The sequence below is a fragment of the Vicia villosa genome, unplaced genomic scaffold, assembly GCF_029867415.1.
Source record: "Vicia villosa cultivar HV-30 ecotype Madison, WI unplaced genomic scaffold, Vvil1.0 ctg.000488F_1_1, whole genome shotgun sequence".
In the NCBI taxonomy this organism is placed as follows: domain Eukaryota; kingdom Viridiplantae; phylum Streptophyta; class Magnoliopsida; order Fabales; family Fabaceae; genus Vicia; species Vicia villosa.
The window spans coordinates 639,576-658,349 of record NW_026705237.1 but is presented as its reverse complement, the minus strand read 5'-3'; the positions used below and the strand labels follow the sequence as shown (position 1 = coordinate 658,349).

The window sequence follows — 18,774 nt, the reverse complement described above, 5'->3', positions numbered from 1 at the left end:
TTTATAAAATTAACTCGTTTTTGACCCGCGAGCGACAGCGGATCACATACCACAATAATTCTCACGTTGAATTATCCATAAATTGTTTAAAATACATCAAGTAATCATTCACAACGAATGCATCAAAATAACATATATTCATTCACACAATTTCATGAATATCATATCACTTACATATCAACAAATGTCATCCACAATTCATCGATTCATAACTCACATATACATAATTACATGTTATTCAGACAACAACATCATAATTAATTCATCATGTGCTAACCGTTCCATTCCTATTATATATAATCACGTTAGCTCCCTAACACTTCGAACGACACATAAAACAAAGTTACGGATCAAAAGTTATGACATTTAGAAGTTTCAGAAAATTATGCATAACAGGGTTCGCTTAATGGGCCCCTAGCGTGCTAGCTAAAACTAAATCCAGAAAGTTTCATCTTCGCGATCTCACTTAGCGAGCTCGCGATTTTTGCAAAGTATACACAAAACTCGCTTAGCGACCTGAGTTGGCTTAGCGAGATAGCGATTTCTGCATTTTCTGTAGAGCACACCAGACCTGTACCAGTGCATCCAAAACCCTCTAAATTACATGTATGGCTCATTTATCAGCAATTTAACGGTTTTTTATCCATTTTTACCATTGATTAACAATATAAGAAACTTAGCATCATAAATCATGTCAAAATACTTAAACCCTAAACCCCAAAAATCCCAATCATAGAAAGTTATGAGAAAGAAAGAGATGAACACATATCATAATGCTACACATTGCATAAGTATATAATCAAGATATTGAAGATTCTCCCCCTTACTTGATTCAAAACTCCTTCCTCTTTAAATTTTTACAAAATCCTCTTCTCTCTTCTAATCTCTTCTATTCCTCTTGTTCTTACCAAAGCCAATGTTATGAAAATGAAAATGACCTAACTATCTCTTACTATCTCTTTTCTCTAATTTGGGCTTAACTCAATTATTGTCCAACATCCTTATTTCACTAATTAGGCCCAATAACATATTATCTCATTAATAACTCTATCAACCCAAATAGCACAAATACACATATAATTAAATACACAAATAATTATTATATCACATAATATCTAAATAAATAAATAATTAATTAAAACACCAAATAAAATAATTACTAAAATAATTAATAAAAATTGGGATGTTACAAAAGCCATTGGATTGACCTGACTCATTATTTTAGTGAAAAATAAAGTTTGTGTTTGAATTTAAAATTGTGCTCGGCAAGGCATCGCATCATGTGCCTACATACCTGCTTAGTGAAATAGAGAAGTAGGAGGATTTGTAGTTCTTATCAAAAAGAAAATAATGACTGGTTCAAAAATGAAGAGACACTTTGTCATCTTAGAAGAGAAAACTCAGGTAACCATGCTTGAACATGAGAACAAGTGGATTCTTTACGTCACAACGGAAAGAAGGGCTCCAACTCGGATAGAGATCAACGAGTATGCCACTAACTTTTTCAAGTAGAAAGAATCGAATATATCAATCAATATTAACGGGATAGGGGATTACATCTCAACTATGATGATTAGTCATGCCTAATATTTAGAAGAGGATTTTAAAAGAAAGATCCCGTGATGGAAAAAAGATTTGAATGAAATTTTATCAAAGAGTTTTAAAAGATTGCAAACATAAGAAGGTTTTGAAAAAGGGAGAAGATTTTGATAATTTAAGATGATGGGTAGAGATGAAGGGACTATCCTAAAGCATAAAGTAAAATCTAAGGCAGAGAAATATCTAACCAACCAGAAGCCAACATTTGTCATCAAGAAGTCAATGTAGAGTTCCCATCCTTTAGATTAACAAAACCAAGAAAGTATAATACCCATTGCCAGATGAAGTAAGCCTCAGATGAATTATGAACCAAGCAAAGTCTTAATTTTTATTTCAAAGCTTCAATGTACCAGATGAACTTTCTTGAGTTCAAAATAACATCTCCAAATGAATAACTTGCAAACCAATGCCTAAATATTTGAGACAAAAATTGTCCAGAATAACGGCTGTATACAAAGTAATTCCCAATCACAATGCCTCGGAATAAACCTCAAGAACTTCAAGCAAACTATAGAACGATAACCTGCACACATAGAAAATCAAACTAATGCCTTGGAGTAAACTCGAAGGATTTCAGACAAGGTATCAACAAGATAACATAAGATCCGAAGGTATAAAGGCAATAAAGCTCCTAATACTAAGTCCAAGAGGTCCAGAATTCCAAGATGCCAAGGGATAGTAACCATAGTCCATGTAGGGCTTTAAGTCTTTAATTGTTCAAGTTGATTATTACTTTCTTAAGAACAAAATAAAAGTCCCAATGGACAAAGGAAAATAAATCATAAAAGTAAACATGAGAATGAATGCTAACGATATAAAATAAAGCATAAGATAAAATAAAGCATAAGATACAATAAAGAATAAGGTAATAAAATAAACACAAAGATAAGGTCAGAAGTTAGAAGTTAGTAATTAGAGTTTAATTATTGAAGTGAATGATCAATAATGGTTGAATAATGAACTTAGGTCAAAATTAATGAAAACTCATTAGAGGGTTGATAAAATCAAAATCTCCTAGAAAGTTTCATAAGAATTAAACCAATTGTCAAATAATCAACCATCATTGGGCATTCAAACGTACGTTTGAGCCACAAATGATCATTTTTCGATTCGGGACAAATTTGGTGCTATGTTAAGCAATCGCCAAGTAACTTATATAGAAGTCACCCTACAACGAGGCCAATGTAGCAATGAAATTTGCGAGACTAAAGCCATTGATTCACTTTGATAAGATACTTTAATAGAGTCGCCACCGCGCTTTTTTGTTTTCAAAGGAAATGGGAGAAAAAGCAAAATAAAACCCACATAAGTTTTTAAAATCAAAACTAACAAACTTATCAGAGATCTAGATACAAGGGGGTGGTTATGCAAGGGGAAAGTATTAGCACCCCTTACATCTACGGTATTCCATGGGAACCTTTTTGAAATATATATCATCATTGTTATTTCTATAAAACTATTTTTTTTTGTTTAAATAGAGTGGGAGGATGGGAAAATAAGGTTTTAAAAGTGAGCTCGATAAGACATCACATCTTAGGCCAATATACCCCTTAAGTGCAATAGGGAAGTCAGAGCTTTTGTAGTTCCTTAAAAGGAAAATAAATATCCAAGTGGCAAAATCTTTTTGGGTATTGAGTTTTAACAATACTAACAGGTTTTTAAAATGTTAAGATTTAACAATACTTAACAAGTTTTAAAAAAGAAGCCAAGCTTTAACAATACAAGCCTAGGGTTTAATAAAAGAAGTTGGTTGAGCTTTAATAATACAAAACCAAGTTGGAGTTTAAAAAAGGGTTGAGCTTTAACTCTACAAAATCATTTTCAAAACAAGTCAGGTGCAAAGCGTTAACAATACTAAGCACAAAGTAAAAGAGTTGGAAAAGAGAGTGAGTACCTTAAAAATTTTAGTCAATACCATTCCCATCCCTTTGGAGTTTTAGGCAACATCTATAGCAATCAATCATGATAAATATCTCAAGTGATGTGTGTGATATAACATGTGTATCATGGATACAATCAAGGGTGAGTTCAACAATATCAAAGTGTAAACGCAAAGATAAAAGTTGAATGAATAAAAGGATGGCATATCTCAATATCATTTCATGTATGAATATGATGTGATGATGGATAAATGTCTCATGCATGTGGTTAGTAGACAAAGTCAATACAAGTATCGTAACCAATGCACAAATGTACAAGGATGTAAAGCAAAAAGTATTGTACAAGTATATGAGTAAGGAGAGATCAAAGCAACAAGTTATATTAACATGGTATTGCTAAGGATCAAAAGATCATGGGATTAGGGTTTTAGGGTTTTTGTTTTGTACCTAAACCTAATTGATTAAAAAAAGTTGATTAAAAGCTAAACCCTAAGTGGATTGATTTAAGGGAACATGTTATCATCAAGATTGATTTTAACCTAACCCTAATTGATTCACACAAAAGTATGTACAAGTTACTTGGTGAAAATATTAAAAGACATCGATTTTTATAGCTTTTAAAAGCATAAAAAGACTTATTTTTTATTTAATTTTCAAATGACTAAATAATAATTATTTTTGGATTTTTATATTATATTCTCAAAATGGACAAGATAAATAAGGAGTGTACACAATTCCAAGTCAAAAACGTTAATTTTACTTTTTTAAAAGATTAATTAAAGTTGTAAAAAAAAGCAAAATAAACAAGTGGTAAAAATTAGGTTTTTGGTCCTTGTAGGACTTGAACCCATGCCCTTCACGTTACAAGCAAAAGCCTAGCCACTAGGCCACACGCTTGTGGTGATCATAAGGCCCTTCAATTCATAAAATAGTAAGGAAAGCGTAAAATGGCTTAAAATGAAAATAAAATTTGAAAGTTGCAAAAGGGGGGGACTCGAACCCACGCCCTTGGGGATCAAGGCCTTAAAACGCACACTTCAGCCATTGGGGTAAACGATGTAGTCGTTTATAAAACGCATACCATTAAAAATAAAATAAAACAAGTTCACGAGTTTCAAATATCAACTTCATCTTCAACCTCACGACATTCAATTTATGGGAATTTGACCAACATCAATACTCAACCATTTTAAAAAATATAAACATGAAAGTTATTCATTTTTTCACCGCAAATCTAACCATGTATCATTTATTCATTTAAATTAACTATAGCTCAATAATTTTCTAAAAAACATGATGAACCCTAAAACTTTGATTTCAAATTAAATGTCTAATATGCACAATCAATCTCTAATACCTTAGGGCTATTACTCAGCACATCAAAACAGACAATTTGGTATCAAGAAATGTAAAAATGATGCTTAAATGACAGAGTTCAAGAGTGAGACAGTTACCTTTGCCACTAGAAATTGAAAATGGACTTAGAGCAGTTTTGGAAGTGTTGTATTGATCTTGTTAGCTTCCCTGAATCCCCAGGAAGCTTTTGCAATGCTTACTTTGGATTAAAAGCACCTCAATCTCTCTGAAGGCCTCGATTTGTAGAGGTGGGCAAGTGAGATATGGAGGTTTTGATTTGAGTTTTTCAGTGGAATTTTAATGAATACATAAATGTTTATATGCTATATGGAGTGTGTTTGAATGACTAGTTTGCAATGAAATTGCAAGAGTGGGGAGATTCAATGTTATGGACTTCAAAGCTAAAAAATGGAGAAATTTTGCCACCTCTTATTTGAGAGAGTTTCAGAGAGGTTTGAGAGGGATTTCTGGTGTGTTTTGAAGCTTAGAAATGATCTCTGATTATAGAGAATCATTAGAGCTTGAGTCTGATCAGATGGAATCTTAAGGCTTAGTGACTTATTTTTGAAGCAAAGTTGCAAACATGGTTCCAATGCATAGTACAAGCATGCTTGGAGTGGTCAATCACTTTAAACATGTTTAGTTTGAGCTTTTGGTTGAATGTCTGTAGAAGAAACAAGTTGGAAGCTCAAGGAGAGTGGAATTTGTGATTAAAGTTTTCTTTTCCAAAATGGAAGGGTTAACTTTAGTCTTTAAATGGATAACTTCAATGGGCAATGCTTGAAACACTTGGATTATAGTTCAATAGTTTGTGTAAGCCTTTGATTATGGTGGTTTAAGCAAGTTATAGGATCTGTAACACAAAAATATTGCAGATTTGAATGAGTTTGCATATTGATTCTTCATGTTCATGGCTCATAATTTCAAGTTTGGACCTCTAACTTCAAGCCTTTGAAACTCCTAGCTCACAAATGCTATGGAGGTGTTATAGTATTATTTTGAAATCCCTAATTAAGCTCTATAACTTCCATGTTTGGTGTTTCCTCAAAGTCAACTTGCATCTTGGTGTAAAGTGCCCATAAAGTTGGAAGAAAAATAGGTTAAAACACTTTGAAATTTTTCAAAGTGTTTGGATGAAATATCATGAGCCAATATCTTTCAAATGGTTGATTTTTTGGAAAAAAATTGAAATTACCAAAGTTGTAGTTTGGATTGAGATCTATAACTTTCATGTTGGAAGTTTATTCTAATTCAACTTTAATCTTGATGTAATTTGTGCATGAAGTTTGAACTTTCTATGCGTAAAACACTTGAAATTTTTTAAGTGTTTAAAATCTTCCAACTTTGACTTTTGTTGACTTTTGATTCTTGAATGATTTTCTTGATTTTCCTTGATAAAATTACTTCAATAAACATATATTCATGGTTTTGATCTTTAAAAGTCCATGGTTGACCAAATTCCTCAAAAGTCAAAGGTGATCTTGAACAGTTGACTTTTCCCAGATGAATTGCATTTTTGCACATCTCAATTGAATCAAGATATTCCAATCAAATGAATTATGTGAGTGGATTATAATGATACATTAGAGATCTTTGAATCATGATTTGAGCCATGGAATCGTGTCTTGATTAAAAGTCCACTTCCTAGATGAATTAGGTCAAAACCCTAATTTGTGCACCAGATGAAAATGAAAGTTGTTGACTTTGAATTGTCCCACACTAGGAATTGTATTTTGATGAGTGGAATCACTTAAGCACACGCGAATTTTTGAGCTTCTTTGTGGACCTCAAAACCCTAATTTGCCTGAGTCTCCTGATCAGCCACTTGCCTTGAGAAACAAGCAAACACAAATATTTTTGTATATTTTTTTGTTAGAAAATGATATATGAACAATGATAATAATGATGATGATGATCACACTATTCTCAAAATGAGGTGGGATCTCAGGGTCAAAAATTGGGGTACAACAGCTGGTCAATAACAACTTATGTTTTTAAGAACAAGTTTGAGAAATGATATATGAAATCATTCTCCTACAACTTGCAACACATGTAAAATAATAATAAAAAACAAGAATGAGACTGAGATGAAGAGGGAGGAGAATGAATTGAAAATAAAACCAAAAGTCCAAGTGAATTTTCCGTTGTCATTGTGGGACTTCATCTTAATGATTCATTAGAGGAATGGTGAAAATTCTGGTATGACAAACTCGGATGTCAATCCTGATGTCAAGACATCTAATCTGTTATTAATGTAGCACAAGAAGAATACAAAGATCCCCCATTATTTGATTACTCTTAGGAAAGAGTCAACGAGACATGGGATCACACATGTTCAGCATACATAACCAGATTATAATTTTTACATGGTTCTGTATAGGAACAGCTAACACTTCTGAACCTGATGTTATAAACAAAGTCATAACATTCATAACTGAACAAACAATGCAGAAGATAAATAACACAGTTAATTGTTAACCCAGTTTGGTCTAACTACCTACTTTGGGGGCTACCAAGCCAGGAAGAAGATTCCACTATCAGTAGTACTATTTTATATAAACAACCTCTGGTTTACAGATAAACAACCTCTGGTTTACCTAATCACTACCCAATGAAATCTTTATCTCAGAACTCCATCCAAGATAATAAAACCTCTGCTCCATCCTGGTGATACCTAACTGTTACAACCCTGCAATGAGTAATCATCATAGTTGAGATGTAATCCCTTCTATTTACACAATTAACAATGAACACAACTATTTACACAATTAACAATGAACACATACTTGATCTGCTTCACAACTTCAATCAAGCTTACAATACTCAACTCTTACCTACAGGTTTTGAGTGAGGACAATCACTTCTCTAACCTACAGGTTTCGAGAAGGACAAGGAAGCCATCCCACAACCTAGGTGTTCTACCTATAGAAACCCTAATGACTACATCGTTAAAACCAAGTTTTCTATCTAAAACTAGGTTACAAAAGTTTCCTATTTATAACCTGATCCCAATTGGAGTTGGGCTTACAAATCGCAGCACTTTGCTATTACAAATATGTAGAAAATATTCTGCTACAAATAAGGTCTTTCATTCCTGAGTTTCCTAAATTAGAAACTGCTGAATCCAATCTTCTGATCTGATTCTTCCTGAATCTTCAATCTTCTGATCTGATTCTTCAATTATTCTTTTAACCTTTAAATATGCGCCACATAGGATTACATAATATTCACATAGAATATTCTGTATCTGTTAAGTACAAACTGAATCTTTCTTCCAGTTCTGCAGGCGCGATGTCATGAGTTGATGTCATGACATTCCTTCTAACATCTTGCTTAAATCTGTTTTGTTCTTTATAAACCTGCAAGATTCACATTTTGACCATTTGATGCTATTATATGTTTTATCCAAACATTAGACAATAATACAGGACAGACAGAGCATCAACAAATGGTAACACCATAGGCTCCATACAGCGAATGTTTAAGACTTACACCCATGAGACAAGAGAAGAAAGAGGGAGAGAAGGGACCAAAACAACTCAAACATAAGTAAAAATTGCATTATACTGCCAGGAAATCAATTTCCTCAAACATGGTAATCAATTTCCTATAAAGATTTTTGAAATCTGGCACAAAAATAGTGAGGGAAATTGACTTCTCTAAATAGGGTAATCGATTTCCTGTACAGATTTTCAGAAAAACAACATTTAAAGAGAAAAATTTTGATCAAACATTTTATCTAATACCTTATGATCTTGGTTGCAATTAAGCACGAAAATTCCATTAAATTATAAGCAATTAACATCAATGGAATCACAAAATATAGCTCAAAGAATCAAGCAACTAAAATCAACAAGAGATCACATTGTGAGAGATAAAAATTGGTTTACCAAATGTGGATCTAGAAATTCACCAATCAACTTCAAAACTTGCTTCAAATTAACTCCAAGAATCACTCTCCCAAGCTTTAATTTAGAGAATTAATAAAGAGAAAGGGTTTGGATGGAGGTTTAGCTCAAAGATTTGTAAGCTTCAATGAAAAGCTTAATAACTTTTGGAAATGTAGCTTTGAGTGAATTTGGGTTAGATGAAAAGAGTTGAGAGAATTTTTTGCAAGGTGAATTTGGATATCAAAAGCTTCTTGAATGAATGAAATGACGGTTCTATTTATAGAGTTTAGGCTTGGGATAAGTGGTGGTTTAGAGTTTGATTTGAAACCAAAATTAGGCTTGGTAATTGATTTTGGAGCCAAAATTAAGATCAAGTGGTGCACATGTCATCAAATGAGGGTGTATGATGAATTTAATTATGATGAGGTATGGAATTTTTATGGTGATCAAGAATATTCTTTCAAAAAATGAAATTGGTGCCAAATACCACCAAACTTGAAAATTGCTCTTTTTTGCCAAATTTGTCCTAGGAAATCGATTTCTCCCAACAGAGAAATCGATTTCTACTACAAATTATGTAATCCTGGCGCAAAAACACAAATGGAAATCAATTTCCCTTAGATGTAATTCACAAATTAAACATACATGGATACTTGGTGATTCCCCCAAAGGAAAAATGAGCACAAAGCCAAAGAGCCAAACTTAAGATAGTGATCTTGATATTTGATTGGAATGCAAAATAATAGGGTATGACATTAGGCAAGGAAGTCTCGAGCTAGGTTGCTTGAGAAAGGAAGTCTTGAATTGATGTGTTTATGCAAATAAGTCTCGAGCCAGGTTGCTTGAGCAAAAATTCTCTTTCAAGAATGATTAAGCAAGGAAGTATTTTGTTTGCGGGCTTGAGCTGAAGTCTTTTTCTAGTTTAATTGAGCAAATTTTAATCAGGTTCGGATTATAATTAAAATCTCTTGTGAGACCAGAGAACTAGATTACTCTAAGTTTTAGAGGAACCGAGATAATTTATGTGTGTGCTCTTACTTATTTTTTTCTGCACTTTATCATTCCACTGCGATTACTCTAACTTAGAATCTGAACTTGGTCAGATTCAGAAGATGTTGTTTAAAGAAGAAAAAGTTTGCCAGATACACAATTCAACCCCTTTTTTGTGTATATTTTTCTCACCTTCAGTAGGTGTCATACCTCAATTTTTACCCCTAAGAATCCACCTATCATTCATTTTCATATGAACAAGATCACAAGCGTGCTTATCTCATATCCCCTTGGTCTTTGGGTTGACCATTTGTGGTAAATCACCAAGCACCCTTTGTGTTTATTTTTGAATATTTATGTGCTTATGTTTATCATCTAACTTTCACTAACCTCTATTCAAAATACAAAAATATGTTTACTTGTTGCTTTCATTTTCTCTCCTTGTGCAAGGTAAGGTTGACAATCAAAAGGCAAGAGAATGTATACTACTCAAGAGGTTGTTATTTCATTCTAAAAGATGTTCAAATACTTCACGTAACTTGGCCTATGGTTGATGTTATCCCAAAGATCAAGCATTGTATCCAAATTAGGATTTTGGTTCCTCAAGGTCAAAGTTGTGGTCAACTATTGGACAAATGGACTTTTCTTCAAGGAATGACCTATAATCTTAGGTCATTATCATGTCAAGCTTTATTCAACATCAATGGATCACGAAAAGTTCAAGATTGATTCTTATTTGTGTAAGTGATTCAAGTTTTGTTCATGGTTTATTTCCATGCCTTTTCATGCATTTTCTCAAGGAGTCATCAAGATTAATTAAAGACCAATCAATTCTCATTCATATGGTATCCATTTGGTGGTCATGGATTTTTGGGATGCAAGGAAACATCAAAAATATCAAGTTGGTACATGTTGGTTTGACTTAAAATCAAGTACGGCACACCATATGGTCAAAAGGGCATAACTTTCTCAATTTTCAACATTTATGGGGTTTTTTTGAGGCCAAATGTCCCTCTTGATGTCCTCTACAACTTTCATTTAGAGGTCAAATATCAATTCAGCCGCTAAGCATCTCAAAATTTGAATTGGATTTCAGGTCATTTGTGCACAACACAAGGTTCATAACATGTTTGACCTAATGCCCAACTTGATTTTCAGTGGCATGACACCAACTTTGCAAGCTTTCCATTTTCACATCAAGCATCCTTTTGAATTGGTTCTTTTTGCATTGTGTTCTACTCCATGAAAGGAACATTTGGCTCATATAAAATTAGAAAATGCACGAGCCAATTCCATTTGGCCTAAGCATGAACATGGGTGCATGAACTCTGTAAGGATGGGGTTCTGACTCTATAATAGGTGGTATAATTGTGGGTATATGGGGAATGTTGAATGATAGGTTTGTGGTGCATGTTGTTCATGGTTTGATTTTCATAGTTGATTCCAATTGATGAAATCGGAATGGTTAAATTTGTTGTGTAATGTGTAGTGATAATTTATGAACAACGAGTACCTATTTTGATGCAACTTTTGGGAGTTTTGTGGTATAAGGGTTTGAAAATCGCAACCTGAAAATAGCAGATTTTTCCACTAATACAGTGAAGTAACCGGTTACTTGAAATGAAGTAAACAATTAAGGAATTAAAATCAAGCAATTAACACATAAACAAAAGAGTTATATCATCAAAACTCTCAGCAACTTGAGATCTTAGTAGAATAAAATTGGAAACACCAACAAAACAAAAATAAGCAATTAAAATCAAGCATTCATCCCAACCCGATGTCACATGATCAGAGAAATCAACCACTAGTAAAAACAATAAACTACGAAAGTAACTCCAAGGCTATCTTCCACTTACTTCAGCAATACTACTCCGAAGTATCTACCCAATGCCCATGTAAAGACAACATTTAAACAAAAGGGGTGAGAATATGTTCAAATAATAAAGTGCATAAATAATTAGAGTAGATTAAAGGAATCAACCACAAACACATGCCACGGAAACATCATATTCATAAGTTATCATAATTCATCCACAATCATCATCATATACATTGGAGTATGCAATACAATCCTCTAAATATCGACAACTATTATGTATGTGGTACCGTCTCAACATTTGGTTCATCATACGAATCGGGTCCCAATCAACTATAAAACTCGAGCCCAAAACAAGTGCGAGCTCCAAGCCCCAACACCAAGCTTGGGACAACCATAATTCCCCAACACTGAGAATCATGACATGGCTCTTTCATCAACAACAACAACATATGATGCATGAATGTAAATATGAATCATCACAATGATTCAACAACACATGAGAAGTATCTCTTTAAACCATATAATTCCTACGCAACATCAACGGGTAATTTCCACATCAAAACCACACATCTCAACTCAAACATCAAAAGCACACGGGCATTAAAAATCATATTTGCAATCCACCACATAAAATCGTACAATGATCATATCATCACACAAAGATAAAACATATCAAGTCAACATAGCCTCGAGCTTATATTGATTTTGGCTCAAGCATATTCTCAGCTCATAGCCATTATATCACCTGCAACTCATGTAAACCAATGAAAACAACAACCATTAATACAGAAACATAACATTTTCCTAAGTTGTTCAACTATGCGATCATTTAAACACTACAGTAAGCACACAACCAAAACCCAATTAATTTCCTAAATTCTTCCAGGAGACAGTTCAGTGCGTTAGCTTTCCAACAATTTAAACGGTTTGTCATTTGGACGGTTAAGAAGTTATGGTCGAAACCGAACATATGCACATTCACCTTCACAAATATATTAGAAATAGAATAATTCTCAAACACTTCACCTATCTCCATCATTTTATTGTTCAGTGTGTTAGATTTCTAATGCTTCGAACGATATTTTACTTGGACTTACAGACCAAAAGTTATGATCAAAACAATATTTGACTAAACTAATTTCCCTACCATTCTACAGTAATCAATCACCAATATGTTGTAATTGATTACCGACCCCAAAAATCTCAAAAAAACTTATTTTTAAGCTGGTAATCGGTTGTCAATATTTGGTAACCGGTTACCACAAAAACTATGACGAGAAAACTAATTTTTTTGCTGTCTAAAGTCCTTCCAAACATGATCTAACATACCCAAACATCTTATATTAATAATCCAACATTACATATAATTCACATACCATTAACATAATATATATATATATATATATATATATATATATATATATATATATATATATATATATATATATATATATATATATATATATATATCAATCTACATACAATTCATCAATCCAAACACATTTATCCAACAAATTTCAAGATTTCGTATTATACCTAAAACCTTCAAAATTTTAACAATGGCATAAACATGGAATTGTCTTTCAAAAACAGAATTTTCATCCCACAATTATCAACATCCATCATCAATCAAAAGAGAGTTAAACCCTACTTTACCCTTCCATTATACCTCTTTTTATTGAACCAAATTCCCACCCTTACCTTGGATTCGGAGAACTCTAAGTTTTGATTCTTGATGTTCTTCACTTTCTCCTAACCCTTGTTCTTCTATTCTCACTATTGCCTTTAGTCTCTCTTTTAAATGTTCCGATAAAAAACTTCTTCTAATCCCAAACTTTTCTATTTATAATAATCAATCTTCCAATTGGACATTCCTCATTCTACCCTCACTTACTCCCCTATATTTTAATTTAATTATTAAATAATTCTAATAGTTTTAATTCACTCTACTAATTGTTAGTTACTCTCCACACCCCTTTACGCTGTGGTCACACACCTAACTATCCAAAATAATTTAATCATTAATATTCATTAATCAAATAATTTACACAAAATTCACAGAAATTTCTAAATAAATAATATAATCAAAATTGAGGTGCTAAACTCATACCAAAATTCTTGATATGCTATTGAATAAGATATAAGATACAATTCTGAAGTAAGTCAGAGAAAGAGAGTGAGTTTGATAATGATATGCTAAGAAACAATCTCTAAACAAATTTTTTAATGGTGGCTAAACACAGCAAGTCAACCAAACAGAGATAAACTTAGCAAATTAGTCATATAAAAATTTTGCACATATTGATCAGCCATGTAAAAAAATGATCAAGATAACAAATTTTATAAACACCCTCAAAGTGTAAATTCTCTCCATACAAAGCCAACTTGTGGTGGACCCTACACTGTGAGAACACCAAGCACTATGAACACTCTTACAAACATTCTATATAAACACCCTCCCTCCTTCTTGTTTATGTATATATCTCATAAAAAATATTAAGTTTTCAAGAAAAATGGCTTCTGAAACTAAAACATGGTTAATTTTGCATCTTCTTTTCTTGATTGCATGTTACATGCAACATTGTGTCAATGGAGAATCATCTCAAGTGCCTTGCCTTTTCATATTTGGAGACTCTTTCTCTGACAGTGGAAATAACAACTATATTCCAACAATTGCAAAAGCTAATTACACACCATATGGAATCGATTATCCAGATGGCCCAACAGGAAGGGTTACTAATGGAGAAACACAAGTTGACATAATTGGTAACTATTATATGCATCATTATATATATATATATATATATATATATATATATATATGTGTGTGTATATATATATATATATATATATATATATATATATAATTAATTTCATACAAACTAACTGTTTACCTTTGTAGGTAACCTTCTTGGATTTGAGAAACCCATCCCACCATTTGAAAATATTAATGGCTCAGATATACGTAAAGGAGTTAACTACGCATCTAGTTCGGCTGGAATTCGTAACGAAACTGGGAAACGAACCATGGTATTGTGATTCATATATCATTTTTTTAATTGTTCATCAAATATAATTAACCGAATTTCAATATATTTTCAGACTATATAAATATTCGAGTTTTCACCGATATTAATTGTTACTGAATAAATTTAATTTATGATGTGCAGCGTACTAATATCGACTTGGGACAACAGATAGAAAATCACAAAATCATTGTCGCTCAAATTTCCAAATTTATAGGTGTTATAAGTCCTTTGGATTATCTGAAAAAGTGCTTGTATTTTGTTTATATAGGCACCAATGATTATGCACTAAATTATTTTCAGCCTCAATTTTACCCAACAAGTAGCACCTATAGACCCGAACAGTATGCTCAAGTTCTGTCGAACCAGTTATCCGATTATGTAGAGGTACACATCGATGTCTCTCGCTTAAACTCTACCTCATATATATTTGGATTGATACTTATTTGAATGATTTGTAAAAACTGACAGGATTTGTATGATCTTGGGGCAAGAAAATTTGTGGCAGTTGGGTTGGGGAAAATAGGCTGCACTCCAATGGCCCTAAACAATACTATAACCGACTTCAAAAGATCAAAATGTGTTGAAAGGCTAAATGATATAGAAGCAATGTATAGTCACAGGCTTAGATCTCTGGTAAATCAGTTCAATACCAAACATCAAGATTCCAAAGCTATTTTTGTTAATACTACTGCAATTGGATTAGACAGTTCACTTGAAAGTTCAGTACTTGGTAAATATTTTGGTCAACTTCATTTCATATTCAAAACTAATAATGAAATAGTTGATAATGTTTATGATTCAGGTTTATTATATGTTAAAACCATGTGTTATTTTTTTATTTATTTCAGGTATTACCAATTTTAATCAATCTTGTTGTCCAACGATGTCCGATGGATTTTGTGTTCGTGATTCGACACCATGCGCGAATAGAGATGAATATATTTATTATGATGGAATTCATCCCACATCAGCTGTGAACAACATCACTGCGTCTCTTGCGTATGATAGTACTGATCATCCAGAGATAACTTCTCCAATGGATATTAAACATCTTGCTCAACTTGTTATATAAAATAGTTTGAGTATCAATTGAGCCCTAAATAAACTCAACTTGTTTGCATTATGAAACTATAAGCTCACTTTATGATTATGTGTAAGCAATAATAAATAAGCAATCATGCATTGAGTAAAATAAATTTGGATTGATGTTATGTTCCTTCGTGTTGTCTGAGTGGCTTAGTTTGATGTTGGACTCAGTTCTTGTAAATGTAATAAATAATGGACTGATGTAAAATAGATTTGAGTCCCTTTATGTTCAATTTACTTTTACCTTTATAATATCTTTTAGAAACAAAATGTTGGAAAACTAGACATATTTTCTATATTATCAATCCGTCTTATTACATGAAATTGACTAAGTTGAGTATATGAGTTATATTTTAGACCAGCCAAAGCTTGAGTTATTAGGGATCCAACCTGCAGTGTTATCTTGAATAATTGATCAAACAGTCCAACACTTGATTTCATTTAATTAATTTGGCACACGCATTTAATATCTGTTGGTGGTATTCTAGAGGTGATATAAGATAAATTATGGTGTTGCAGGATTCTGCAGAGGAAAACTGGTTTTAGTCACTTTTTGCATTATACTTCTACTGGTGGAAGATATGCTTTAAAACTGCTGATTTTATTGAATTCATCACCAACTGCTATATCTTTCTTAGCATTACAAAGCCTTTATATAGGCTTGAATCAAAACTGACATAGAATACAATAAGATGATAATTAAGATGAGGACTCTTGGTTCTCTCAATCTTAATGTTACAACTCTAACATAACTCTAAATAAAGACAATAATTAGAATTTGATTGTTGCAATTCTCTCATAATTCTTACTAAAGCCAGTGGTGGTTACAACACATTAGTTTTAACACTCCCCCTTAATGTGTTGCTCTTTAACTCCCATTGCTTCTCTAAGTTGTTGAAATCTTCCTCTTGGTAGTGCTTTAGTAAAAATATATGCAAGTTGCTCTTGTGAACTGCAGAACACTAACTCCACATCGCCATTTTCGATCACACTTCGAATGAAGTGGTGCTTTATATTAATATGTCTTGTTCGACTGTGGAAAACAGGATTCTTCGCCATGGCTATTGCTGATTTATTTTCACAGTGAAGCAGCAGACTTTCTTCTTGCTTTTCTCCAATATCTTCAAGTATTTTTCTCAACCACAATGATTGTTGTGTAGTCAAACCAGCTGCCAAATATTCTGCTTCGGCTGAAGATTGCGCTACAGTGTCTTGTTTCTTCGAACACCAAGAAATTACTCCTGAACCCAGGCTGAACACATAACCAGAAGTGCTTTTCATGTCATCAACACTTCCAGTCCAATCACTGTCACTGTAGGCTTTAGCTTCAAGTTTAGAATTCTTTTCAAACCTGATTCCATGCTTCATGGTTTCCATGACATACCTTAGAACTCGTTTTGCTGCTCCAAGATGTAAATGACTTGGTTTACTCATGAACCTTGAGAGTAAACTAGCAGCGAACATTAAGTCGGGTCGTGTAGCTGTTAGAAAAAACAAGCTTCCTATTTATTGCAGGTTTTACCAATTTTAATCAATCTTGTTGTCCAACGATGTCCGATGGATTTTGTGTTCGTGATTTGACACCATGCGCGAATAGAGATGAATATATTTATTATGATGGAATTCATCCCACATCAGCTGTGAACAACATTACTGCATCTCTTGCTTGTGATAGTACTGATCATCCAGTGATAACTTCTCCAATGGATATTAAACATCTTGCTCAACTTGTTATATAAAATAGTTTGAGTATCAATTGAGCCCTAAATAAACTCAACTTGTTTGCATTATGAAACTATAAGCTCACTTTATAATTATGTGTAAGCAATAATGAATAAGCAATCATGCATTGAGTAAAATAAATTTGGATTGATGTTATGATCCTTTGTATTGTCTGAGTGGCTTAGTTTGATGTTGGACTCAGTTCTTGTAAATGTAATAAATGATGGAATGATGTAAAATAGATTTGAGTCCCTTTATGTTCAATTTACTTTTACCTTTATAATTTCTTTTAGAAACAAAAGGTTGGAAAACTAGACCAATTTTCTATATTATCAATCTGTCTTACATGAAATTGACTAACTTGAGTATATGAGTTATATTTTAGACCAGCCAAAGCCTGAGTTATAAGGGATCCAACCTGCAGTGTTATCTTGAATAATTGATCAAACAGTCTGACACTTGATTTCATTTAATTAATTTGACACACGCATTTAATATCTGTTGGTGGTATTCTAGAGGTGGTATGTGATAAATTATGGTGTTGCAGGATTCTGCAGAGGAAAACTGGTTTTAGTCACTTTTTGCACTATACTTCTACTGGTGGAAGATATGCTTTAAAACTGCTGATTTTATTGAATTCATCACCAACTACTATATCTTTCTTAGCATTACAAAGCCTTTATATAGGCTTGAATCAAAACTGACATAGAATACAATAAGATGATAATTAAGACGAGGACTCTTGGTTCTCTCAATCTTAATGTTACAACTCTAACATAACTCTAAATAAAGACAATAATTAGAATTTGATTGTTGCAATTCTCTCATAATTCTTACTAAAACAAGTGGTGGTTACAACACATTAATTTTAACACTCCCCCTTAATGTGTTGCTCTTTAACTCCCATTGCTTCTCTAAGTTGTTGAAATCTTCCCCTTGGTAGTGCTTTAGTAAAAATGTATGCAAGTTGCTCTTGTGAACTGCAGAACACTAACTTCACATCGCCATCTTCGATCACACTTCGAAAGAAGTGGTGCTTTATATTAATATGTCTTGTTCGACTGTGGAAAACAGGATTCTTCGCCATGGCTATTGCTGATTTATTTTCACAGTGAAGCAGCAGACTTTCCTCTTGCTTTTCTCCAATATCTTTAAGTATTTTTCTCAACCACAATGATTGTTGTGTAGCCAAACCAGCTACCAAATATTCTGCTTCGGCTGAAGATTGCGCTACAGTGTCTTGTTTCTTCGAACACTAAGAAATTACTCCTAAACCCAGGCTGAACACATAACCAGAAGTGCTTTTCATGTCATCAACACTTCTAGTCCAATCACTGTCACTGTATCCTTTAGCTTCAAGTTTAGAATTCTTTTCAAACCTGATTCCATGCTTCATGGTT

The 18,774-nt window shown here is 32.9% G+C and overlaps 2 protein-coding genes across 2 annotated transcripts; one reads left to right on the top strand and one right to left on the bottom strand.

The window, feature by feature from the left end:
* The first annotated feature begins 14,043 nt into the window (after window positions 1–14,043).
* LOC131628894 (GDSL esterase/lipase At1g29660-like) lies at window positions 14,044–15,842 on the top strand. The gene is made up of 5 exons (XM_058899704.1): window positions 14,044–14,303; window positions 14,440–14,567; window positions 14,708–14,950; window positions 15,035–15,296; window positions 15,415–15,842. Exons 1-5 carry the CDS (start codon window positions 14,051–14,053, stop codon window positions 15,636–15,638), a joined length of 1,110 nt encoding a protein of 369 aa, XP_058755687.1. The 5' UTR covers window positions 14,044–14,050; the 3' UTR covers window positions 15,639–15,842.
* Window positions 15,843–16,492: 650 nt separating this feature from the next.
* On the bottom strand, window positions 16,493–17,116 carry LOC131628890 (secreted RxLR effector protein 161-like). The gene has a single exon (XM_058899699.1). The coding sequence runs from the start codon at window positions 17,114–17,116 to the stop codon at window positions 16,493–16,495; it is 624 nt and encodes a 207-aa protein (XP_058755682.1).
* Between the last annotated feature and the right edge of the window lie 1,658 nt (window positions 17,117–18,774).

Coding starts and splice junctions, on each gene's coding strand:
- LOC131628894 (XM_058899704.1), top strand. CDS start 14,051: ATGGCTTCTGAAACTAAAACATGGTTAATTTTGCATCTTCTTTTCTTG. Junction 14,304..14,439: donor AACACAAGTTGACATAATTG/GTAACTATTATA, acceptor TTACCTTTGTAG/GTAACCTTCTTGGATTTGAG. Junction 14,568..14,707: donor AAACTGGGAAACGAACCATG/GTATTGTGATTC, acceptor TATGATGTGCAG/CGTACTAATATCGACTTGGG.
- LOC131628890 (XM_058899699.1), bottom strand. CDS start 17,116: ATGTTCGCTGCTAGTTTACTCTCAAGGTTCATGAGTAAACCAAGTCAT.